Below are 26,651 nucleotides of genomic sequence, written 5' to 3' on the forward strand. Positions count from 1 at the left end.
AAATCCCTCTGATATCAAAAAACAGTTAGCAACAGCCTAGCAACAAGTTCGCAAACCTTATTGCCAGACCTCATAGATAGTTAAAACTGTAAGAGTGGATAAGATCACCCGGGGAGTGAGAGTAGACAGAGAAGAGGTCTAGGGCTAAGCCTGGGACACCCCAACACTGAGAGTCGGGGAAATGAGGAGCAGCCAGCACAGGAGCCCATGGAGACCAGAGATAGGAAGGACAGTCTACAATGCCAGGAAAACCCAGTGAAGAAGGCACTGGGGTTGGGGGCGGTGAGCAACTGTGTTAGTACTGCTAAAATAAAATGAGGGCCAAGAGGAGTGGTGGATTCAGGGACTCTGACACGAGTGGGGTCGGGGTAAAAGCCTGATGTGAGTTCAGGGAGGAGAGGGAAATGCGTTTCGATCCAAAAGGAAGGGCTTCTGTTCATTCCTTTCACATTTGTTTTCATTGAAGAGACTAAGAAGAAAGTAAATGAAGAACACAGAGAACTCACTGCTGTTTTAAAGGTAATTAAAATGTATTTGATTTGGAGGGTGTTATGAAAACCCTTGAGATATCATGCAGTCTTGAGAGTGGGGCTGCTCTACTACTTATCTGATTATCCCTTCCATGCCCTTAGCGAAACCCCATCGAATCTGCCTGCTCCTCGGGCTGGGAGATGAATGGAGCACTGTGTCCAGACTCTTCTCTTACATTCTGCCTCTTTCTGGTGGCATCACCAAGCCCTTCCACCCAAGTACTTTTTAAGTGTTCCTTTCAAAGAGAAGGCCCTGGTCATGTCAACTACAGCTCCCTAGAGGATGGGAGCCAGCGGAGGAGAATGAAAGTCAGCGTGGATGAGAAGGGGAGGCCGGACGGTGGAAGACACACTGGGCAGGCAGAGTAACATCAATGGTGGGAATAAAAATCTCCTTTATTGCAGAAAAAGGCTGGAGAACAATAGAAAGACGCTGAAGTCCTCAGCACAAAAACAACGCAGAAGCCACAGAGTCAAATGCAGTCAGTTCTCGTTATCAGCGGTAATTATGTCGTATAAAGTTGCTGTGAACACTGATTTGGAGAATACTAAACCACCGCTCCTAGGGGAAACACAGGGTTAGGTTCCTACAAGCCTCTGATCACAATGTTTATGGCAATCCACCAATACGTATGTGTTTGTATTGGTGGGTTGACATGTGTGTTTTATGTGTTTCTTTTAAAAGACACCTTATTTAATGTACGTGTACCATTGATTATTAACCGTGAACAAGGCCAGCAGCACTACTGCTCAAGCCTGAACAAGCTAACCTAACCTGTTTTCTACGTAAGGCACATGGCAGCCTTCCCATGCTTAGGGACACTACACAGCACGTCAGCAAGACACCCGGGGGTCATTTTAAACAGCAAGATCACCCACAAAAATCACACAGATGCAAAAAACGAAAAAAGAAAAAGACACTAAATAGGTCGTGAAAAAGACACTTATTTACAGCATGAGAAAAAGAAACAAGAAGGTACAGTGTCGCCTTGTTCAGCCTTGGCTGGGAACAGACTCATCCACAGACTCAAATTTTTGCATCTCTATCCATGAACGACTGAGAAAACACCATGTGTATTGATTTGGGGGTCACAAATAAGTTTTGCAAGCAGGCAAATTCACAAATACAGAATCTTCAAATAATAAGCGTTGACTATACCAGCGAACAGAGTTTGATGTCTCTGTCAGAAAAAGCAAATCCAGTCTTTCACAAAGAGGTGCATCCATTTGGGGATCTAGTTGGACCAACAGTGCTCCATCCAAGTCATTTGGCTCGATACGAGCTTCATGGCAACAGTGGAGTCTCCCACTTATTTGGAACAGAGAGGTCAAGAGTGCATTTTGTATAATCCTTCCTGCTGGCACTGTCCACTGGACAATGCATCCTTGTCTTTTCTACTCACAATGGAATCATCTGGGCGCAGGTCTCTGGGAAGTAAGACAAGTCACATTTCCTTCCGGAGGCACAGCTAGTGCCAGTGTTCTGGGGAAAGGGTTCATTGTGCAATACACTGACACCAATTCTGCTCCCTTGCAGTGACCCAAAAGCCTTGAGCACTTTGGAGCCACGGTCTGGCTTCAGGAATCTGACATTTGCTGATCTCCCCATTGAGTTAGGGGGAGCTCAGAGTGTGCAAGGTTATCTATGAGCTTATCTCATAGGTATGGCTGCTGTTACTACAAACCTAAAGGTTGTGTTGGGGGTTGTGGGGCGGCTGTCTCCAAACCAGCCACCTCCTAGGGACTTCTTATTCGCTACACTGTTTTCCCGCTGTGGCTCTAAGTCTATGCCCCTTAAAACTTCATTCTCAGAGCAAAAAGAATGCTGGCAATGCGAGTCCAGCAAATGACTGCTGGCCTCTGGCGCTCCCTTTGCTGTTTTCTTCTGATTAAACACAGAACTTACTCTGTTTAGAATTAGAGTAATAGCCCCATAGTACCCACTGGCGGGCTATGAAAACAACAGCTATGCGTATCAGAAGAAAAGTGTGCAACGAATAAGCCTCTGTGAAATTCTTTTAACCCTTCCCCACTGCCCCACCCCACCAACTACCAGTTCTCAGGTCACTCAGGGAATAACCCCTCAGTAAGGGTGGGCAGTGGGACTCAGTCAGGGCCTCAGAGACGCGGAAGGGCTCTTCGAGACCGACTGGTTCACTGGATCTATTTTCCATATGAAGACACTGAGGCCTGAGGCCAAGGGAAGGCAAGAAATTGGCCAAGATCAAGGGGCTGGTGGGCAGCAAAGCAGGGCCATGGAGGAGGTCTCCGACCCAAAGTTCTCTGCTCATTCTACTACTCCATTATTTTCAAGGTGACCAAGAATCCCACAAATTGTCCTAGAAACCCGCCACCATCCACACCATACTGGCCTGTTCCCAGGTGCAGAGGACAGAGCAGGGGCCGGCAGGTGGTAGTCCAGGTTGATTCCAGGTGCAGTCACCTCACTGAGCCCACCCAATCAATGGAAGCAGCAACAGCCCAGACAACAAGGAGGAAACACGTACACTCAAATGCCCCCACCCCCGCCCCAGCATTTCGCAGCACCCCCAGTTCAGTGAGGGGTCACTGGGCAAGCACTTACAGGTTCAGGCCTGTCTCCTGCTGCTCGACGTCTGAAAACTTTGCCTCAGCCCTCTTTGTGCTTCTCCACGGTGAATTTCTGTAATCCTTTCTTCCTCACAGATCTGTGGGCAGCACGGGGGGGTGGGGGGGGGTCAATTAGGAGGCACATTTTGTAGCAAGTTGATATGCACAGAGCTCATTCTTGGCTCCTTGAAACGATCCTTCAAGGAACCCTGAGCAGCCGTAAAATGTCTCCTCACCAGCTGAGGGCAGCTTGGACCCTCCCTGAACCCCCAGTCTGTCCTGCACTCCAAGCTCCCTCCCACCATCATACCACACACTTGTGCCACTTCCCATCCCCCCACCCCACCCCACGGTCCACACTAGCTGTTCCCGCTTTCACACCATCTCTGCTGGAAACTGCCCCGCCCCCAATCCAAGTCCTAATGAGTTCTTCTCCATTTCCATAGCACTTGGTTTGAATCTCAATTATTTTTATTACGGTCTGTTTTCAGATAGCTGAATACTTCTTCCTCCCCTACCTGTGAGAGCCTTGAGGGCAAGGACACTGCCCATTCCGTCTTTGTATCCTGCCTAGGGCAGCAGCTGCCATGTGTGTGCTCTATAAATACACCCCTGGAGTAATGCAGAGAGAAAAAGCTCTGTGGGAAGATGGGGCAGGGGAAAATGTACCCAAAGTAGGCCTGGTCTCCACGTTTTCTTCTGTTGTTCTCAGGACACCCCTTTGAAGACTGGAGATTAAAAACACTCCCGAGGAACAATATTACTCGGCCAGAAAGAAGAAGGAAATCTTACCACTTGCAACAATATGGATATACCTAGAGAACGTTATGCTAAGTGAAATAAGTCAGACAGAGACAGGCAAATACCATATGATCTCACTTATATGTGGAATCTAAAGAATAGAATAAATGAGCAAACTAATCAGAAACAGTCTCAGAGATACAGAGGAAAAACTAAGGGTTGCTAGATGGGAAGGAGAGGTGGGGATGAGGGAGAAGGTGAGGGGATTAGAAAGCACAAATTGGTAACCACAAGATTGCCTCGGGGATACAAAAGACAGTTTGGGGAACATAATCAATAATGTTGTAAAGATTTTGTAGGATGTCAGATGGGCACTTGTCTCGTTAGGGAGACCACCTCAGGGATGATGTAGATGCCTGATCACTGCACTGTACAATGTCAGAGGGGTAGTAGATTGGGGAGGGGGGTTATCACTTTGTGAGGGGTGTAAATGTTTAACTAGTACATTGTTCTGTACACCTGAAACTAAAAAAGGAAAAGAAAACACTCCCCAGGAATCCCAGATCTTCTCTCTCCTCTCCAACAGCAACGAAGCCCGGGCTTCTGTCTGGGAACGGGACAGGAAGGGCCGGGTGTAGGATGCTGAGGGCCGGCCCCTCAGCACTACCTGAACTGCAGAGAATGGCAGTGCCCACCTCCAGAAGTGTGCAGGGGGCCAAAGGTCGGCTTTCCAATCACTAATCCCAGCTCCTCCCTTTGTAGCCTTGGACAAGTCACTTATTTTCGGAGCCTCGGCTGCCCCATCTGTAAATTGGGTATAAAACTTGCCTCATGGAGTTGTGAGGAGTGTAAAGGAATAACGTGCACACTGGGTTTTTCCTGAAAGCATGTGCTGTATCCCTCAGGCCTGTTGGGGTAGACCAGTAGTCTTCTAGACTCATCCAGAAGTATGGAAGCACAGCTCATGCCTCCCATACCCCTCTAATCCTTTAATCAAATATTTCATCTCAGTCAACACAAATTTGGTTGCAAAAATCTAAAAGGCTCACTTGGCTTCGTGATCCTTCCTTGTGGACATTCCACGGTAACCGGACTCGATCAGCGCTGATTCAGATGCTTGCCAAACGCTTCTGTGACATGTAAATGTCTCCAGGAAGCAGCTTCTCAGGCACCGGACACTAGCTTCGTGGGCCCACAGCCTCCATCTCGGTGTCCACCTCTCTGAGCCCACCTCACGCTAACAAAGCACTTCTGGAAGCTCGATCCTGTCCAAAGGGGACCACAAATAGTCAAGGCAGCAAATCGGAGGCGTGAGCCCAAAGGGGGGCGCTCTAGAACTGCCTCTTCCCCTTGTCACCGGGCCTCTTGTGCTTCTGTAGCTCATTTCACTTCAGCAGACTCCTATCCCTTTGCGTTTATTCCCTGAGGGTCTCCCACCTCCCAGACCTGGCTCTTGGGTCCTTGTCATGTCCCCTCTCTCTCCTCCCATTCTGTGCTCCAGCTCAGGGCCTCAAAGCATCTGCACGTGTTATGCCCTGTCAGTATCACATCACATGACTGGCTCATCAGGCTTGGGATCTCAGCTTCGTTGTCACTTCCTAACCACATCCTCTGCTGTTCCCCTTTGCAGAATCCCCCATGTGGCACCACGCACTTCTCTGCCTTCCCCGCTATCAGCCCACACGGACACGACTGTCTTTGTTCACTGCTCCACTTTCAGCACTTTGCTCTTAATCGTCCACTGAAGGAGCGGACACCCCCCCCCCCCCAACAGCGCCTCTGACCACTCCCAGCCTGGGCAGGAGGACCCAGTCCTTTCGGTGCTGACAGCAAATACACAGGGAATGACCTGCATACGAGGTCGGACAATTAAGTTCGCAAACTCATGCTAGAAAAAGTGCTACACACCTCATTGCTGAATATCACTACGGTCACCTTCCAAGTACTCCCTTTGGGAAGCTATGCACAGACACCAGTACCTAGTCCACCCTTCAAAGCAATTTTGGAACTCTTTCTGGAATGGCCATCACAGCTGTCGTTGCCTACACTTGATGTCCTGAATGTCATCAACATGTCTTTCAGTATTTCCTTGATCTTCAGGTGAAGAAAGAAGTCATTGGGGGTCAGATCAGATCCTGGGTGTCCCAATACAGTTATTTGTTTACTGGCTAAAAACTCCCTCACAGACAGTGCCGTGTGAGCTGGTGCAATGTCGTGACGCAGGAGCCATGAATTGTTGGCGAAAAGTTCAGGTTGTTTTCATCTAACTTTTTCATGCAGCCTTTTCAGCACTTCCAAATAGTAAATTTGGTTAACTGTTTGTCCAGTTGGTACAAATTCATAATGAATAATCCCTGATATCAAAAAAGGGTAGCAGCACCGTTGCAACAAGTTCATGAACTCAATTGTCAGACCCCGTACATGCCCTGCTCTAACGCCCAGCGTTCTGATAGGATGCAAGGGGGCAAGGGCCCCTTGAGTGGCTGAGGGTCCATTAGTGAATCAGTGCCTCAGGGGAAGGGACAGTGGCTTCATTTTGGAGCTTCCAATGCAAGGAACTGGCACACCGCACGGCTGTCCTACTTAGTCAGCCTCCTTCCTCACACTCTAAACTGTGCCACAGGCTTCTGAACACTTCGTGACCTGGAATGCCCAATGATGTCAGTCGTCTTCGCAGGGTAACTAGCAAGCACAAGGGAAGTGCCAGCACCACCACTCAGGCTGGGAGGACAAATGCTACTACCTGGGTGGTCGTAACTCACCCCAGACACCCAGGTGCCTTGTTTAACCTGAGAGGACAAAAACAAGCTCACTGCTACTGGATGGAAACGACCACATGGCGTCGGGGTCTCCAGTTCAAGATCCCAGCTGTCACTTGGTAGTTGGGGGAGTTAAGGTCAAATCTCTTGGAGTCTTTGTTTCCTCATCCAAAAAACAGGGACAACAATGTTCCCTCAGAACTGCTGAAAGGACTAAATAATGCAACAGACAAAACAGACAAAATGAAGTAAGAGCACAGCATATGGCATGTAGCATGCATGTAATAAACTTTAAGAAAAATGGAAAACGTACCTCAGGCAGCACGAGTAAAAGTGCATCAAGATGCAAACTGTTTGGTAGAAGTGTCCTCTCGCAAACCTGGCCGAGAGGCTGCGCTTTCAGGAAATTCCGAACAAAACAGGAAGTAGCATATTTTCCCAGATAATCTCCACATTATCCCTTTTATTTCCTGTCTACAGTTCTTTTTGGCCCTCTTGACTGAGCTATTGCTCTTCAAAGACTCTTTTTTATAGCGTTTTGCCTCTGGAGGAAGTTGAAGCTGGCTACTGTCTGGGCTCTGAGAATAAGCAAAGTGACAAAATCTGATCACAGCGGAGAGACCAGCAGCTTCGCAGGGGGAGGAAGCCCTGGCTCGTTAGAGGAACAGGGCTCTTCCCGGCATTGGGGCATCGGTGTTGCACATCTATTTGTCTCACCTCGGTTTAAAAGAGGCAGAGGCCACATCTCCGAGCGTCCCTCCTGCTTTAACATGATCTGATTGTATCAATTCATATGAGCAGACATTCCACTTTGTAATTGGCTCCTCCCCCAACATTTTATGCACAGAAGTTTTGTCATCTGGGCTGCTAACAGACACCCTGTGCAGGGGACCCTTGGGAGAATGGAAAGGGCTGGTCAATTTATTCCCATTTACCAGCTTTGTGGAGACTGAGGAGTTGCCGAGGGCTGTTCCAGGAAAAAGCCTTCTCCTCACCCACGACGGACGCCATCACCCTGGCTCCTCAGCTTCCTAGGACTGGGGCAGAAACCACATACAGAACTTTATAGTTTTTTTTTTTTGAAGCCAGGTAACCCTATTGATTCTAAGACCATGTTGTAAATTCAGGCTCCCAGAACAGATTATCTGGAACTGCCCAGGAAGGAAATTTCAGTTCATTTCTAGATCCGTTTTTTCTGGTGGATTGAGGCAAACTGGAGCATGCCAGCTGTGTTCTCGTCTATAATTCGCGACACTCTTCAGACTCACCTTGTTGATGATGATAGTAGCAGAAAAGGCAGGATGCGGGATGGGGACGTCACTTCCTTCGTATCGGCTCAGCTGGCAGAGCAGACCCTGTCCCTGGCACTACTTATGCCCTTATGTGTTACACTAAGGTTACCACATAAAATACAGGACACCCAGGAAAACTTGAATTTCAAAGAATGTATCATTTTTTGGCTAAGTATGTTCCATGCAATATTTGGAGCCTACTTACGTGAAAAAAATGAGTCGCTGTTTTTCTGAAATTCCAATTGAACTGGGCATCCTGCATGTCTATTTGCTAAATATGGTAACCCTAATTACATCCATTTCAAGCAAAGACTGGCTGGTTCTTAGTCTCAAAAATATAACAACATCCCAAACCTAACCCCTTCCCTGCCAAAACAACAAACTCTCAAAACAAAACTTGTCTTTTTATTTCCAGGACATATTTTTTAAAAATAGACCTATGAGCTTCAAATTTATGAGAGCGAGAGAGAGAGAGAGAGAGAGAGAGAGAGAGAGAGATTTTCTTACAAGTACCCCTAAATTAAGAGCTCAGTGTGCCACTGGCTGCAGGCCACAAGCAGATGCCAGCCAGTTCTTTGCGTATCCCCAACTCAAAAGCAATTGGCTTCTAACTCATCAGGTAGCAGGGAGAAGACAGGAGAAACAGAATTCCAAGGTGGCTACTCCCTCAAAGAGGCCTGCCAGACTAAGGGACAGTGGAGGAGAGGAGGCAGATGCTAATGGCAAAGGAACAACGGGAAGCACTGCCAGAGCTCACGTGTCACAGAGCCTGTCCCTCCACAAAGAGCAGCACCCACCACAATGACAAGTTATTGGGAAATAAAAGAAGTTACTGATTTTATAGAATGCCCATAGCCAAGGGGCAGAGACATTCCCTCACGCCTTCTTCCAGTCTCTGAACTTGGGCTGGTAACCAGGTAGCCCACCCCCACACTGCTAGCGTTCTGGGCAGACTGGAGCTGCAAGGCCTGGGGCAGTGCTCTGTGCTGGGCAGGTGAAGAGACAAAACACCTCAGAGTTTTTAAAAATCATGTTTATTGCTCTGATCGAAAGTTATATAATACCGCATGGTTTTACAGTACGAATGATATTTTATTTCACATGGTTATACAGTCTGAGTGACTAGCTCACAATCCAGGGCCATTTTATAAGTTACGTTGTTCAAAACGGTGTTAGTGTTGTTATAGGGTAAAAAGACCTCATTGACAAAGAAACTATATTAATATGACAAAATACAGAACGATGTGCTGGTACCACAGGTTAGGGTGGCTCTCAGCAAGCCATCCCCCCACCTCTCACAGCAAAGGGACCAGGAGCTAAAAATACCTTAGGAAAATCCAATGGCACCCGCAACACACTCTTATATAAAGGTCAAGCTCGTGAGTTATTAATCCATGGTGCTTGAAAGTGAGAGAATTAAGTATAAGTCTACAATCTGGTGAATCTTCTCACTTCCTCTTCTTTGCGGAATATAGTTTTTCTTCAAGTGGGACTGGGACAATTCCTTCACATTCCTTTACTTCCTGGGTCAGAGGGTGTTTTATGATATTCGGTCTAATCACATCAATGTCTCGAGACAAGTACTCCATCATGCTTTCAACAGTTGTTGTTGGTGCATAAAAATCCACCAAGAAATACCTGCAATAAAATAAAAATTTGTGAATTCCTGCATTATGATACCAAAACTAGACAAAGATGTCTCACGAAAAAGAATTATAGGCCAATATCCCTGATTAGCATAGATGCAAAAATCCTCAACAAAACGTTAGCAAACTGAATTCTATAGCACATTAAAGGATCATACACCATGACCAAGAGTGACTTATTTCAGAGATGCCAGGACTGGTTAGCCATCTCCAAATCAGTCAATGTGATACCCGCGTTACCAAAATAAAGGATAAAAATTGTAGGATCATCTCAATAAATACAGAAAAAGCATGACAAAATTCAGCACACATTTATGATAAAAACTCAACAGAGTCGTTATAGAAGGAATGTACCTCAACATAATAAAGCCCATAGATGACAAGCCCACAGCTAACATGGTAACAATGAAAAGCTGAAAGTGTTTTCTCTAAGCTCAGGAAAAGACAAGTACGCTCACTGTTGCCACTTTTATTCAGCATGGTGTTGGAAGCCCTCACCAGGGCACTTAGGCAAGAAAAAGAAATAAAAGGCATCTAAATGGAAAGAGAGAAGTAAAACTGTCACTATTTGCAGATGACATGATATTATATATAAAACACCCTAAAGACTCCATCAAAAAACTGTTACAACTAATAAACAAATTCAATAAAGTTACAGAATATAAAATCAATACACAAAACTCTGTTGCATTTCTATATAGCAATAATGAATTATCAGAAAGAGAAAAAAAGAATTCAATCCCATTTACTACTGAATCAAAAAAAATACAATACCTAAAAATAAATTTAACCAAGGAGAGAAAACACCTTTACATTGAAAACTGTAACACTTTAATGAAAGAAACTGGTGAAGACACAAATAAATGGAAAGACAGTCCATACTCATAGATTAGAAGAATCAGTTTTGTTAAAATGTCCATACCACCCCAAACAGCCTAGAGTCAATGCAATACCTATCAAAATTCCAATGGCATTTTTCACAGAAATAGAATAATCCTAAAATTTGTACAGAACCACACACAAAAAGACCCCTAATAGCCAAAACAATCTACAGAAAGAACAAAGCTGAAAGCATCACACTCCCTGATTTCAAACTACATTACAAAGTTATAGCAATTAAAACAGCATGGTATTGGCATAAAAACAGACACGTACATCAATGCAACAGAATTTAGAGCGCCGAAATAAACCCATACAAATATGGTCCATTAATTTACACCAGAGCCAAGAACATCCAATGGAGAAAGGACAGTCCTTTCAATAAATGGTGATGGGAAAACAGGACAGCCACATGCAAAAGAATAAAACTCTATCACTACCTTACACTATACACAAAAATTAACTCAAAATAGATTAAAGATTTGACTATAAGACCTGAAACCATAAAACTCCTAGAAGAAAACATAGGCAGTAAGCGACTTGACATAGGTCTTAGAGATGACTTTTGGAATCTGACCAAAAGCAACAAAAGCAAAAATAAATATGTGAGACTACATCATACTAAAAAGCTCCTGCATAGCAAAGAAAACCATCAACAAAATTAAAAGGCAACCTACTGAATGGGAGAAAATATTTGCAAATTACCTATCTGATAAAGGGTTAATATTCAAAAATATATAAAGAACTCATACAACTCAATAGTAATAAAACAATCCGATTAAAAATTGGGCAGAAAATCTGAGTAGACATTTCCCCAAACGACATACAGACGGCCAAGAGGTGAATGAAAAGATGCTCAACATCATTAATCATCAAGGAGAGCAAGGCAAAACCACAATGAGCTACCACCTCACACCACTTAGAATGGTTATTATCAAAAAAAGAAGAAATGACAAGAGGTGTTGAGAATGTGGCGAAGAAGGAACCCTCGTGCACTGTTGGTGGGAACACAAACTGGTGCAGCCGCTATGGAAAATAGTATGGAGGGTTCACAAAAAATTAAAAATGGAACTACTCTGGGTACTTATCCAAAGAAAATGAAAACACTAGCTCAAAACGATACATGCACCCCCACGTTCACCGCAGCATTATTGACAACAGCAAAACATGAAAGCAATCTAAGTGTCCATCGATGGATGAATGCATAAAGAAATTGTGGTACACACACACACACACACACACACACTCACGAACGTTATTCAGCCATAAAAAAGAATAAAATCTTAACGTTTTCATCAACATGGATGGACCTCAACGGCACTATATATTAGGCTGGTGCAAAAGTAATTGTGGTTTAAAAGGTTAAAAAGCATTGCAAAAACCGCAATTACTTTTGCACCAACCTAATACTAAGTGAAATAAGTCAGACAGAGAAAGACAAATGCTGTATGATCTCTCTTATACACGGAATCTAAAAAGAACAAGCTCATAGATACAAAGAACAGATTGGTGGTTGCCAGGGGGCAGGGGTTGGGGTGAGGGTGAAAGAAATGGGTGAAGGGTCCAATGGTAAAAAGAAAAATAAGTAAGTAAATATGGTACATTACTGAGCACCGACAACAACCAAAAAAGAAGCAATTGTTTTCTGGATGCACAAACCTAAAAGCAGGTTGGAAGATAACCAAATCATCAATTCTAGTTCAAATTATTTTCCTCTTTAACCATATGACAAGAAAACTTACATCGAATACAAACCATTTTTTTAAGGAATGTCATTTTTCATGTTAGCAATTTATGTTTTGTGTATTTGCAGCTGAGAATGAACTATTTTTCTCCAAGACCAAGCCTGAGACAAGGCAAGCCCGTGAAGCTACTCCTGGTGAGACCTCATCTCTGAGCAGAAATGCCCCAGAATGCCCCAGGTCAGACCCAGCTGCAATAGACGACGGCTGTCCTGGAAAAGCAAACCTCAGGGAGAAAGGGAACCTGGCCTCAGAACAGCCACGCTAGGAAAAGTACACTGAGGTACAGCCAAGTACCTCTCGTGATGAGGCTACCGGTTGTTTTTATGCATGAACACTATTTATCCATGCTGACAAAATCCCAGTCCCTGGGACCCCCAAAATCTTTGGGATTTGAGCTTGCAGTGGGGGTACAGTGTGGGTGGCATTACAGCGGTGGGCCCTGGCCGAGCAACAGGGCACCTTTCTGAAGTTGCAGCCATTGAGTCACCTGTGCCTTCCCCAGAAAAGGGAAGTCCTGTGGGGGAGGTCAGTGGGGACCCTGTCTCTGTCAGTCGATAATACCCCCAGTCTCTCTCCTCTGATTTCTTTCTGGGGTCCTGAACTTCTATGTGCCCTAAAGGGGGGCGGAAAGGAAATGATCTGAATCTCGGGTGAGAGAAGGAATTTAACTCATCTGTTCAGACCAGACTACTACAGATGGTTAGAGCGTGGTGCTAATAACACCAAGGTTGCCGGTTCGATCCTTGCACGGGCCACTGTGAGCTGCGCCCTCCTTAAAAAAACACAAAAAAACAAAAACCCCAACCAAGTCTTCAGCTCGGCTAGATAACAGTACAAAGGAGGGCGTGTGCTTCCTCCCTACCTGCCCTCCTCTCAGCGCTCCAGGTTTAAGCCTCGCTGCTCCTGTTCGCGGAGGAGCACAGACAGCGCTGTTTCGCTGTTTCACGGCGCGTTCAGCGCAGTAGTCAGCATCCTGCGACCTCCCCTCCCCGCAGTGACCTTCGGACCTCACTCACTTCATCCCAGCCACACTCTCCTCCCCAGCATATTCCCATTCTGTCTGCCAGGAATGTCCTTCGCCCACGTTCCCAGCAACTCACCCCTTACTTCCACCTGCCTCTGCCCAGTGTCACATTGTCACAGAGGCTTTCACTGACCACTTCCCCTAAAGCAACACCCTCCTTGCCCCCCACGAAGCCTCATTCCTCTATGTCCCTTACCCAAAGCTTTATTGTCCCCATAGCACTTGATCACCACTGACATACTGTGTTTCCCTGAAAATGAGACCGGGCCTTATGCTCACTTTTGCTCCAAAAGAGCATTAGGGCTTATGTTCAGGGATGTCCTCCTGAAACATCATGCTGGGGCTTATCTTCCGGTTAGGTCTTATTTTCGGGGAAACATGGTGGCATATATTTGTTTACAGTCTATCCCACGCCACTAAAACATAACTGCCTTAAGAAGGACTGTGTTGCTATATTCCCAGCACCCTGAACGGAGCGTAACACACAGCAGGCCCACAGCAAACACTGGACAGGGTGGTGGCGTTGACATGACAGGCGGAATCCTCCTAGAAAGCAGGAGAGATGGAACTGGAAATGGGCAGATGCAGGAAGGAAGGACGCTATGAGAAAAAGGATGGCATGTTTTGTAATTCCATATAAAGAAGGTTCAAAACTCATAAGAAAGCTTCCTGAGTAGCCATTCACTCTTAGCCAAGCCTAATGGGAAAGTCATTCAAGTAAACAATAATTAAAAGTAAAAGGACAGAAAAACATATATCATGTCAAAACCCTAACCAAAAGAAAGCTCAAGTGGCTATAGTAATATGAGACAAAGTAGGCTTCGGAGCAAAGAAAATTACCAGGGGGAAAAAAAGAATACGTAACAATGGGTTCATCAAGAGGACGTAACAGTCCTAAATGTGTACGCAGCAGATAACAGAGCTTAAACATACAGTAAGTAAAAACTAACAGAACTAAAAAGAGAAATAGACCAATCCACAATTACAGTTGGAGACTTTTAACATTTCTCTAAGTAATTAATAAAATTAGTACACAGAAAATCAGCAAAAACACAGAAAAAGTGAATTATCGCCATCAACCATCTGGATCTAACATTTCTAGAACCCTCCACCCAACTACAGCAGGATACACACTGGTCTCAAATGCACAGAGAACTTTTACCAAGATTGACCATATTCTGGGCCATAAAACAAGTCTCAATAAATCTAAAGAGAGCTGAGCCATACAGAAAGTCTGGGAGAGACAACCAAGATGGCGCAGTATGTAAATGCTGTGCTTACATTCTCTCACAACCACACCAAAATCACAACTGATCTACAAAATCATTACTGAGAATTGCCTAAAATCAAGCTGAATTGAAGCCTTTCAACTAAGGACGTACAGAAGAAGCCACCTCCAGACTGGTACCCTGTTTCCCCAAAAATAAGACCTCGTGAGACAATCAGCTCTAATGCCTCTTTTGGAGCAAAAATTAATGTAAGACCCAGTACATATTATATTATATTAATTACATTATTATATATAATTTTATATTATATTATAATATTATAGACCCGGTCTTATATTATAGTAAAATAAGACCAGGTCTTAATTTTTGCTCCAAAAGACGCATTAGAGCTGATTGTCCGGCTAGGTCTTATTTTCGGGGAAACATGGTAAGATGTCATAGGGGTAGTCGCTTGAGGGGTGAGTTATCACTTTTTGAGGGGTTTAAATATCTAACTATTACGTTGCTTTGTACACCTGAAATTAATTTAAAAAAAAAATAAGAAAAGAAATAAAAGTCTTGGGAAAAATCCCCAAATATTTGGAAACTAGATATATGTCTAAATAACCTATGGGTCAAAGAAGAAATCAAAAGGGAAATTACAAAGTACTCTGAATTGAATAAAAATGAAAACATATCAAAATTTGGGGGATCCACTAAAGCAGCACTTAGCAGGAAATTTATAGCACTAAACACCTATGTAAGAAAAAAAGAGAATTCCCCTCAATGATCTCAGCTCCCACCTATAAAACTGGAAAAGGGAAGGAAGGAGGGAGGAAAGGAAAGGGGGGGAGAGAGGAGGGGAGAAAAGGAGAGAGAGAGAGAGAGAGAGAGAGAGAGAGAGAGAGAGAGAGAAGCAGAAATCCCTGAACAAGGAAACAGAAAACAGTAAGAACATCAATGAAACCAAATACTAGTTCACTGAAAAGATAAATAGAATTGATATACCTATAGTCAAGACTGATCAGTAAAAAGAGGTAAGAAACAAAGTACCAATATTCAGGAATGAGAGAGGTAAAATGACTACAAATTTTACAGATATTAAAAGGATGGTAAGGGAAGACCATAAACAATTTTTGCAATAAATCGGACAACTTTGCTGAAATTCCTTGAAAAATACAAACTACCAAACCTCACTCAAGAAGAAATAATCTGAATAACCCTGTATCTATTAAAAAAATTATATTTGTAATTAAAATCATTTCCACACAAAAACTACAGACCCAAATGGCTTCACTGGTGAAGTCTACCAAACATTTAAGGAGAAAATACCAATTCTGATACAAACTGTTTCAGATAATAGGAAAACACTTCTCAACTTGTTCTATGAGGCCAATGTTATCTTGATACCAAGACCAAAGATATCGCAGGAAAAGAAAGAAAAAAAAAGATCAATATCCTCATGAAAATAACAAAAAAATCCTAAACAAAATTTTAGCAAATGTCTACTATAATATATAAAAAGGACAATACATCATGACCAAGTAGCGTTTACCCCAAAAACCACAAGACAGGTTTAACATTTGAAAATCAATTAATGTAAATCACTATATCAAGAAACTAAAAGGAAAAGCCATGTGATCATTCCAAGAGACGTTAAAAAAAAGCATTTAACAAAATCCCATATCCATTCCTGATAAAAACTCTCAGCAAACTAGGGACAGAAGGGGCCTTCTTCAGCCTTATAAAGAGTATCTCTGAAACACCTACAACCAACATCATACTAACCAGTGAAAGTCTGAATGCTTTCCCCCTAAGACTGGGTACAAACAAGGATGTCTGCTGTCACCATTTCAACATTTTAGTGGAGGTTCTTGCCAGTGCAATAAGGCAAGAAAAAATAAATAAGTAAATAAATAAATAAAAGACATCCAGATTGGTAAGGAAGAAACAAGTCTTTATTTACAGATGTCATGATTAGGTATATAAAAGGATCTGAAGAAATTTATAAAAAAGATACTACAACTAGTAAGTGACTTTAGCAATATTATAAGATACATAACTAATATACAAAAAAAATCAATTATATTTCTATATACTAGCAACAAATAGATCTTGAAATTAAATATGAGCTACTGAGGGATAAATCTGAAAAAAGATGTGCAAGACCTGTACACTCAAAACTACAAACCCCTGCTGAAATGAAATTAAACAAAGTCTACATACACGGAGAGGTACATCTTATTCATGGGTAGGAAGATTCAAATTTATTTAGATGTCAATACTCCCAAATTGATCTACAGATTCAAAGAATCCCAATCAAAATCACAGCACACTTTTTTTGTTAGAAATTGACAAACTGTTTCTAAAGCTCACATGGAAATTCAAAGGACCTAGAGCAGACAAAATAATAAAGAATATGGTTGGAAGAACTAATGCTACCTGATTTCAAGACTTTTTATAAAGCTGGTAATCAAGACAGCATGGGGTCCATATAAAGATATAATATTGTTCATATAAAGATCAATAGGATAGAAGGAAGAGTCCATAACTATTAGGTTGGTGCAAAAGTAAGTGCAGTTTAAAAGGTTAAAAATAATTGCAAAAACCGCAATTACTTTTGCCCCAACCTAATCGAGCTATACATGTAAGTACAACTGATTTTAGATGAAGATGCAAAGGCAGTATAGTGGAGACAGGACAAGCCTTTAAACAAATGGTGCCGGAAAAATTCAGTATCCACATGCAAAAAAATAAACTATGAGCCATACTTGTACTATATACAAAAGTTAATTCAAAATGGAACACGCATCTAACAATAAAACACAAGGATATAAAACTAGAAGAAACACAAGAGAAAGCTTCTGTGATGTTGGGTTAAGCAAAGATTCCTTAGACATGACACCAAAAGCACAAGCCACAAAAGAAAAAAAATTCATAAATTACACTTCATCAAAATGAAACACTGCTCTTTGAAAGATACTGTTAAGATATAATAAAAAGACAAGCCACAAACCAGGATCTGTAAATCACATGTCTGATAAAGGTCTTGTTTCTAGAATATAAAGAACTCTCAAATTTTAATTTAAAGAAAACCAATTTTAAAAAATGGGTATATTTTGCTTTGTCTTGTGCACCTGAAACTAATTAAAAATAAATAAATTAATTAAAATGAAAAAAAAAAAAAAAATGGGTATAAGATTTGAACAAGCATTTCACCCAAGATATAGAATGGTGAAGGAGAACATGAAAAGATGCTTAATACCATTAGTCACGAGATAAATGCAGATTAAAACCACAAAAAGATACCTATTAGAATGGTTAAATTAACACGCCTAACCATGCCCAGTGTTGGTGAGAATGGAGAGAACGCACTGGCTCTCCTACGGTGCTAGTGGGAATGCAACATGCCACAGCCACTTGGGAAAGCAGTCGGGCATTTTAAAGTCAAACACACTCCTGCCACGGTGATTAAGCCATTCCTCCCCCTAGGGATTTCCCCCGAGAGAATGAAAGCATGTGTCCATGCGACAACTTGTTCTTGAATGTTCACAACAGCTTTACTTCTGAGGACTCCAAACTGGAAACATAAATATCTATCAACACAGAAACTGATAAGCAAGCTGGTATACTACTCAGCAGGAAAGAGAAACATTGATACATACTATTGATAAATCTCATACTAATTTTATGAGTAAAAGAAACTACAAAGAGCACATAGTGTCTGATTCTATGTAAATAAGATTCTAGAAAATATAAACAAACCTATAGTGAAAGAAAGCAGATCAGGGGCTGCTAGAGGCTGGGGAAAGTGGAGGGAAGGATCACAAGAGGCGGGAGGAAACCGTGAGGGTAAGCAACTCATTCCTTGGTTATGGTGGTTTCGTGGTGTGTGCGTGTGTGTGTGTGTGTGTGTGCATGAAAACTTTATTAAATGTACACTTTAATATGTGCAGTTTGTGTGTCAATTATATTTCTATAAAGCTGTTGATTTCAAAATGGCACGTAAGCAGCTCCACTCCACTCCATGTAGCAATTCAGGAACCCCAAGAAGAGGAAGTGGTGCTGGCTGTTGGTGTGGGTCCAGCAGCCTTCTCCCCAGCAGCAACCACTCTAGTAGTTTTCAAAGTGTTTCCTCCATATTGCCTCTGAATTCTGTCACGGCTATGTCATGAGCTCAGGGTCCCTCAGCTCCTCAGTGGCCACAGCCAGGACCCCAACAGAGCAGGTCTCCAGGGCACAAGAAGCTACAGACGACGCTGGGCCCAGTGGGTTACAGAATCCCAGAGTGGAAATGCTGGCAGGACCAAATATATGGTGAAGGAAGGAGAACCGACTCTGGGTGGTGAGCACACAACGGGATTTATACATGATGTATTACTGAATTGTACACCTGAAATCTATGTAACTTTACTAACAGCTGTCACCCCAATAAAGTTTAATTAAAAAAAGAAAAAAGAAATGCTGGCAGGACCGTGAAGACAACGCAGTCCGCCCCTTACGCAGCTAGGAGGGAACCGGTCTGCTCCAGGTCACAAAGCAAGAGGCACCCGACCCCAGACCCCACGGCTCCCGACCCTGTCAACCACATCTCTTGCTACCAGCTACCAAGCAGCCAGCACTCTGGAGGTTTCTCAAGGATAAAGAGAAGTCCTAGAAAAAGGCCTGGAAACCCTAAGCTTGGCTTCTGGAGGCTCCTGCTCCACCCCAAGCCCCTCTAGCTTTTACTTTCTTTTATCTACTCCGCCTTCCCTCCGCCAGTCACAACAGAGCAATGGCCAAAATGCAAATGAGTCTGTGCCCACAACCACAGCTGTGACAGTCATTTCATGCTTATCACCCTGCTGATCTGTGACTGGGGCTCATGTGGGCAAAGGCTGCTTCTACTCCCACACTCCTTATTACACCATGGAAATTTCCACAAAAAGGAACCACCCCCAAAACACAGACAGGAGAAGTGGCTCAGAGATGGGCAGATCTTACTGTGCTCACACTCCCAGCTGACAGCTGACCTTCCTACCTCCCCATTTCCCTCCCAGGGAACCAAGATGTCTTTCACACCACGGGAGAACCAAGCTGAAATCCAGAACAAAGTCAACGTCCACCTGCCTTAGCGGCCCAAGCACACAGGCCAACAGTCCGCCATGGCTTTCCCACACAGCAAGGACCATGACCGATCCCTAGCTGCTGCCACTATATATTCTTTCTTCTCACCTATTTATCTCGGGGAAACTTAACTGCTCAGTGAACATCTACTGTGGGCAAACGTCAGGAGGTGCACATGGCCTTGGCCACCGGGAACATGGAGACAGCCGGAGAGAGAAACCACAGGGCTGCTGTGCGAGCAGAAACCCTCTCCAAGTGCCCGCTCTGCAGAAGACTGGAAATGCCGTGGCGGTCACGGAACCCAACCCCGGGCTGCGGGGCTTTTCTAACTACAGAGGACCTGAGCAGCGATGCTGGGACTTTTTATAGACACGAGAGAGCAATGAGTGCAGCCTTGCATTTCCAGTTTTACCCATGAAGAAAGTGAGGCCTGAAAACCACCCACTTGCAGTTGTGGGTTGTTTCGGAGGCCTGCAAGGAGCCCTTCCCCACCACAGCACAGACCCTGTGCAGACCTGTCAACGTGGGAGTCAGGGTGACAAACTGACCCTGAAACGTCCTTGATACCCACGCCCTACATCCTGCGAAGGCTGCCATGGGGAGGCCATTCTGAAACTGATGAGCTAGCTGCTGTCCAAGGGAAGAGGCCACAAAAGGGGCTCAGTGCCTCCTGAGGAATCTGAGAGCGCTTTCACCCTGCCTTCCTCCTCCTAAGATGGGGAAGGATCCAGAGGATACGATAACCACAGTGAAATATCAACGTCTGCTGCTTCCCCTCACCAAGCTGGGCAGAATCAAGACACAAGACCAAAAGTCGTAACGCACGTGCACTCCTCTTCTCCATCCTCACAGGAAGCTCCTTCCTCAAGGGAAACGTTTAAAATTATGACTATAACACTGCAACTGCTGACACACGCCCCAAAGCTGACATCCCAATGAGAAGAAAGAGAATCAAGTTCTCCAAATGGCCAGTTTTCCATTCTCTACTTTTACACTACAATCAATGATGGATCAATAAATGGACAGATCATTTTTGGAAATGCCCAGCTCAGCGCTCTGAAACGGAGTTATGGATGCCAGCGCCTTCCAGCACGTGCTCAGCTGGTTCTGCACAGCGGGGGCCGGGCCGGCGGCAGCACGACCCCTGCGCCAGCACAAGGCCCAGCAGTGTTTACACCTCCAGGTGTGTTTCCCCCTGTGTGCTTTTAATTATGGAATCCCTTCATCTACAAGGTAGAAATCAGATTTACCCAAGCATCTCTCTTTTCTAAAGAAAATCACTTAACTTTTACGCAGCAGCAGCTCTGCAGAAGTGAAAGTAAGGAGATGACTGATACCCGCGGCCAGGAAAGAAAGGCCAAGAGAAGGTTCATTGCAGTGATGCCTTTCTCAGCACACATTCCCAGGTTCAAAAGTTGGAAGAACAGTGAACTATGTCACAGGTAGAACCTGCCCACGTATTCTTCAAGGTGTTAATTTACCCTCCTTTCTATTTCTTCAGACACTCTCACAATCCCAAACTCTCCGCCACCATGACTGAAAGCCCAGAGATCTGAGAAGACCCGGAGAAATGACTTCCCCAGGACATGAAAGGATGCCACCAAGGTCGCTCCAACCACAGCAGCAGTTTCCCGGTGTCACGAGGGAGTCAGCAGCTCTCAGGGTCCTTTCCGCCCCCCCTCCCCACTCAGGCAGCTTCTGACACAAGCTCTGCAGACAGCCCAGGACTGCCAGCCCCCGCCCCCTGCAAGCTCCCCACCTGGGAGTTGTTGGGGGAGGAAATGTGTTTTCTTCCAGGGCTCCTAAATGCAAAGGTTGTATTTATTTCACTTGTCTTAATCCTGTATTTGCAAGTTTTCCACAGAAAGCGCTTGCTTGAATTTGAGTTAAATTCTTTGTCTGTCTCTTTCAAACAGTCACACACTCACTTAGCCTCCCCTTCCCCTTAGCAGACAAGTGGAAATTTCCACTGAAGCGCTCAGTGGCTCACAGTGGGTGGGGGTGGGGGATGGGGATGAGAGGGATTTGAAGCCATGCAGCATCTTGGAGCCTTTTTGAAGCTAGGAAACAGATCCCTTTGAATGCCAGTTCCTAGACTGTTTATCGGTTAAACCTTGCTGAATTCAGGCTTCACTGAGGCAGTGAATAACTCATCTTAAAACCAAGACACCCTCTGCACAGAAAAGTCCCATTTCTTTTTGTATCTGTTGGGTCTCATACACTTTAAAAACCACTAAAGCTGCTGCAGAATCTTTACAAATCTTGGGACGCTGCCATTGAAAAGAAACCTCCCCGGCCGCTGCAGCCGTGCCCTGAAAGCCCATTGTGCAGGACCTACACACCAGACGAGAGTCAGGATGCTGGCTGGACTCGATGCTGGCAGGAAAGCACGAGAACATGGAAATGTTAGCTAACGGGAAAACTACAGAGGAGAATCAATCTCCTCTAGAGAGGGTGCCAGCTCTCTTGGAGTAAGCTGCAGACACATTTGGGGAACGAGTCAGTAAAATTCCACTGTTTTCACCACAGAACCAGTTATTTTTATCATTCTGCTTACCCGTAAATAGAAGGGCATCTTATATGTAGGCCAGCAGATCCTTGCTAGGAGCACCTATGCACATTTTAAAGTGGATGAGAATGGACAAAGGAGGACAACAGGCGGGAGAAACCTCCTTCCCACTTAAACAGCACACGGTCCCAGCCCGCCGCCCCATCTCACTGCAGGAAAGTCAGACCGGGTACAAACAGTCCGAGCCGACCGGAGGCGCCTTTACAAACAAGCGCACGCCCCACACTGAAATACAGACCGGTTTCTTCCACAGCTCCCCCTCCTGCACCAGACAGCACGCACGCACGCTCCGTCCAGCCCCACCTAGTGGAAAGAGCCCTGCAGCAGTGTGTGCAGCCCAGAGAAAGACGCTGCAGCGGTTCTGGCAGGGGTGACGGCTACAGGTCAGTACAACACCTGCCTCTTCAGCAAGCGTCTCCCTGGGCTTCTACTCTCACTGCTCCCTTCTGCATGTGACGTTGTCCCTCTTTGACTCCGAGGAATACAGTAAGAATGTTCCACTACACCAACCTTGCCTTTCCCAGATTGGCTGAAGGTATCAAGGTAACATGTGAAGGGACAAAGGAGAAAACATCTAGGAGGCCTCCAAGAGACCAAAGCAAATCCAGAGCCGAGAATGACTCCCAGAGCCCAGAAGGACTCCCAGACCCTACGACACCCCCAGTGCCGTCACGCTCCAGCAGTTTCCAGACAGCGCCTGGAGACGGCAGACGGAAGCCTCCATCTGGAAAGCTGGTCCAGAAGACCCATTTCCCAACCACCCCAACTGGGCCCACACAGCACAGGCGCATCTGCTCAGCTCCTCCTGGTCCTAAGTTCAGATCACCTGGGGGGACAAGTGACACGGGAAGTGACTTCCCCTGGAAAATCAGTCGTCAATTACAGGGGTCTGATACTGTCCCCGTCCCTGACACAGGTGACCTGACCCAGGCTCCTCTCTGTTGCCAGGTGGAACGCAGCGCAGCATTTTTAAAGTTTGAAAAGGGCGTGCAGCCATACGTAAGTGACTCGCCCAATTCTACCTCAGAGATGATGAGCGAAATAAGTTTCTGTGGAGCAGCCTGAGAACTTATCCATCGAGTGGTTCCAAAGGGAAAACAGGTTCCCAGTCACAGACCACAGACCTACAGACAAGTTTCTGGACTGGAACCCGTTTCTGAAGTGGGGACTGACCAAATCAATACTTGGACTGTAATGTTTGTTCTATACCGTTTCTGGTTGGTTGGTTTTTTGGCGTAAACAACGTAAGTAGACAACATAATAATAAACACCAGATGCCACTTCCAAGGCACCACCTCTTCTTCCTTTGACTCCTTTCAGCCTAGAGTAGGATTTCTCCTACCTAAGTGCTTTTCCCCTCCTTTTTCTCTCAGGACTACTAGGCATGTGGGTAGCGGAGGTATGGCTTTGGGGGAAGGAGGTGAGAATGGGAGGACAGCAGAGGTAATCACTCAACCTGATGGACATAATTGCAACAGAGACGCCTGCTTGTCAGGCTGGGCCAGGCGAGGCCCCTGCCCTTGCACCCCTTGGCTGGTACCTCGGTCAGCCATAGGCAGGCAGCCATCCCGAGACCTCGCAATACCGCTAGGACAGTCCTCCCTAAAGCCTGAAGCAACACACACACAACACCAGCAGCAGGACAACGCGATGTGGGTGCTCAGCGGGCAGCTCGGCTCCCTCGTCAGCCAGCTGAAAAACTGGCTCTCGCACACCCGCCTCAGGATTCCAATCAGGGCCGCAGCAAAAGTACAGGTAACGAGTCACGGCCTCCAGGGCTGCTCAGGAAGAGCTAACAACTTTGAATGCTAACACACACGGAACAGACAAGTCTACTTCTTCATCATGTCACAGACGTGAACCAGCTCAGCACCCCACACACCTGGCACATAATCTGCTTCATATACACCCGCAGCTCCTTCTGTGGCTGTGTGTAGTGCACATAAAGAACTTGCCAAGTGAACAAAACGCCTGGGACAAATGTCGCTGGGATTAGTGACCACGGGAGGACTGGATGAAGCCAAGAGAACATCAGACTGACTTGAGCCCCGCACCGCAGACATGTGACACGAAAGTAAATCGAAATCTTCATCCAGGTAATTCCAAACTACACCTCATCTCCTCCTCAGTTACCACGTCACTGTAAGAATACTAACGAATGTAAAGAAATAAAAGGTAACATGGCGAAATACAGCTGATAAACGAAGGCATCTGACTGAAAGGCTTCTCCCATGTCGCTACTGTGCTGTGACTCTAGAAGGGACGAGATCACACAAGGCTTCCCACAACCCACTGATCACCCCCACCCCCCACTCCCCGTATTTTGGTGGAGCATACCTGTATGACTAGTGTTTCAGAACCACACTTTGGAAAACATTACCTTAAACTAATAAACACAAGACATTCATTTGTCCCAGAAAAACAAGCTCAACACAGGGACTTCCCCACTGGGGCTGGTCACCACCCCTCTGTCTCTACGTCACACGCATATACAACACACCTTAAGAGTGTCGCTGTAAAGGAGAACAGAAAAAAAATCCTTGAATATCAATGGAATAAGTGACTGCAACCCAGTGCGTGGTGGGCACAGGCCCCGTCAGGAACCCGGAACGTAAAGCCGGTGTTGTCGGCAGCTCTGGCTTAGTTCCAGGGGAGTTTTTCCAGGATCTGAATTTGTTCCCTTCATAAAAGAGGAACAGCACCACCCAAGCCCAGTACTGTACACAGAGGCCCGGAAACTAAATGAGTCAGTCGTACGGTGGTTCTCAAAGTGTGGTCCTCGGACAGAAGCATCAGCACTACCAGGCACCTGGGAAAGTGCAAATTCTAGAAAGCTGGTCATACCAACTCTCAACCGAGTCAGATCCTCTACTTGGAAAAATGGCAGAAGGACTCCCACTGTACACCCCTGAAAGCACATCTGTGAGCAAACTGACTTCTCCCCCGATTCAGCGCCTTCCATCAGAGAACCTGGCCAATAATTCTTGGCCAAATTTTATATGCTCCTCTTTAAACACAATGGCAAAAGGATTCATAGCTGTGCTGTTAAAACCAAACCCCTTTGTGGTTAAGTTTTTTTTTTAATGTTATCCACACAATCTTCATCCCTCACTGTTACTATGATTGCGGAAGAGGAATAGCCACTGTGCATTTCATGTTGCCTAGCAACGCCTCAGGCACTCTCTTCAGAGGTGTTCTCAAGAAGCTGAACATTAGCACAAAACAAGGAGAAGCAATCAAAATATGAAATTTGCAATATGTGCCACATCTTGGCAGAAGGTTTAAACGCAGTAAGAAAGCCTTGCTGTGAGGCTCCACCTGGGCCTGTCACAGGTACTACACCTGCACAAGCCCACTGGCTCCCTGTGATAAAAGCAGCACCCAGGACTGTCTGCAGAGATTCTCTCATCTGATCGCCATGACAGTAGATGGGAAAACAACCACCCGAGTTCAGTATCCAAGGAAGCAGGAACCAGAGAAGCTAAATGACTTACTTGCTCAAGGCCACACAGCTGGTGTGTACCAGAGGGGGAATCGAGTATTCCACTCCTGGACCCTTGCCACTATGCTAAAAACTGGCTCCCATTTTCTCTACGCCTACTGCCAGGAAACCCAACATTATGAGATGATTCCTCCAAACCAGAAACCATGGGCATAAAAAAGACACCATCAGGGCTTAGAGAAGCTTCGTATCAACTCAACAAATTAGTGTCAAAGAATCTGCACAAAGGACAGTTATTACAACAGAATCAAATACTTGACATATGTTTTGAGGAAGTTGCTATATATAGTATGAGAGAAAAAATTCCATTACAGAAAATTGTGATTACTGGCTGAGTAGGTAGAGGCATTTTTCTATTGTGGGCTAGGCTCTGGTTATGTACCTTAGTCCTAAGAAGTGAAGTTTGCTTGTTGTCTGCAACCAACACATTTACAAAGGCTGCACTGAGTATGTGAACAACGCATTGCTCACTGAGGTGTCCTCAAGGCATTTTAAAGAAATGCCGGGAAAAACAATGCTTAGACAAAAAAAGAGTTTCTGATGATCAAAAGCTTATAAACCTGTTGCTCCAAGAGTGACCTGTTCTTGTACTGATTCCAGCTTGTTACGGGCCAGCAGAACCGCCTCCCAGGTGCAGCTCCGCCATTGCCAGGGCATGTACCTGGACACCACCCAGCCCAACAGGGATCTGACTGTGAAATTATAATACTTTCTAAGACGAATTAAACAGTATTCTTTACTGAGCGGATCAAAGACATCTTTCACGTGATAAGAAACGTACCCTCCTCTGCTGTGCCGCTGACTGTGGGCGGACATCTTGTAAGGAAGCGCTCGTTCACCCAGGTTTTCCAAGTTCCTCACGACTGCCCCTCTGTCCATCAGGGCTTCAATCGTCCGTTTCAAAGCAGCAGCGGTCTCCGGCTGTTTTTTTGTTTTTGTTTTTAAAAAGAAGGAAAAAGACACATCAGAATCAATGTAAGAACTAGAATGATTAAGTCTGGCCAGTTCTAATCATTACAGCTCTACTGGTAGAAATCTTTGAGTAAAAGCAACAGAAACTG

At 45.0% G+C, this 26,651-nt stretch overlaps 3 protein-coding genes across 3 annotated transcripts in view; all 3 read right to left on the reverse strand.

Annotated features, from left to right (window-relative positions):
* KCNE2 (potassium voltage-gated channel subfamily E regulatory subunit 2) overlaps positions 1 to 5,089 on the reverse strand; it is a 175,477-nt gene extending 170,388 nt beyond the window's left edge. Inside the window, exons 1-2 of the mRNA XM_074325708.1 lie at positions 4,910 to 5,089; positions 3,115 to 3,217 (exon numbers count right to left, since the gene is read on the reverse strand). The gene's annotated coding sequence lies outside the window, so the exon portion shown is untranslated. The remainder of the gene's footprint in view (positions 1 to 3,114; positions 3,218 to 4,909) is intronic.
* Positions 5,090 to 8,926: 3,837 nt separating this feature from the next.
* The window catches only part of MRPS6 (mitochondrial ribosomal protein S6), a 67,862-nt gene continuing 50,137 nt past the window's right edge, over positions 8,927 to 26,651 (reverse strand). The window contains exons 2-3 of the mRNA XM_019730250.2: positions 26,372 to 26,511; positions 8,927 to 9,549 (exon numbers count right to left, since the gene is read on the reverse strand). Coding sequence (XP_019585809.1) covers positions 9,360 to 9,549; positions 26,372 to 26,511 — 330 coding nt within the window. The 3' untranslated portion in view covers positions 8,927 to 9,359. The remainder of the gene's footprint in view (positions 9,550 to 26,371; positions 26,512 to 26,651) is intronic.
* SLC5A3 (solute carrier family 5 member 3) overlaps positions 26,375 to 26,651 on the reverse strand; it is a 50,412-nt gene continuing 50,135 nt past the window's right edge. The window contains exon 3 of the transcript XR_012493989.1: positions 26,375 to 26,511. The gene's annotated coding sequence lies outside the window, so the exon portion shown is untranslated. The remainder of the gene's footprint in view (positions 26,512 to 26,651) is intronic.

The sequence above is a fragment of the Rhinolophus sinicus genome, linkage group LG01 (genome assembly GCF_036562045.2).
Source record: "Rhinolophus sinicus isolate RSC01 linkage group LG01, ASM3656204v1, whole genome shotgun sequence".
Lineage (NCBI taxonomy): Eukaryota > Metazoa > Chordata > Mammalia > Chiroptera > Rhinolophidae > Rhinolophus > Rhinolophus sinicus.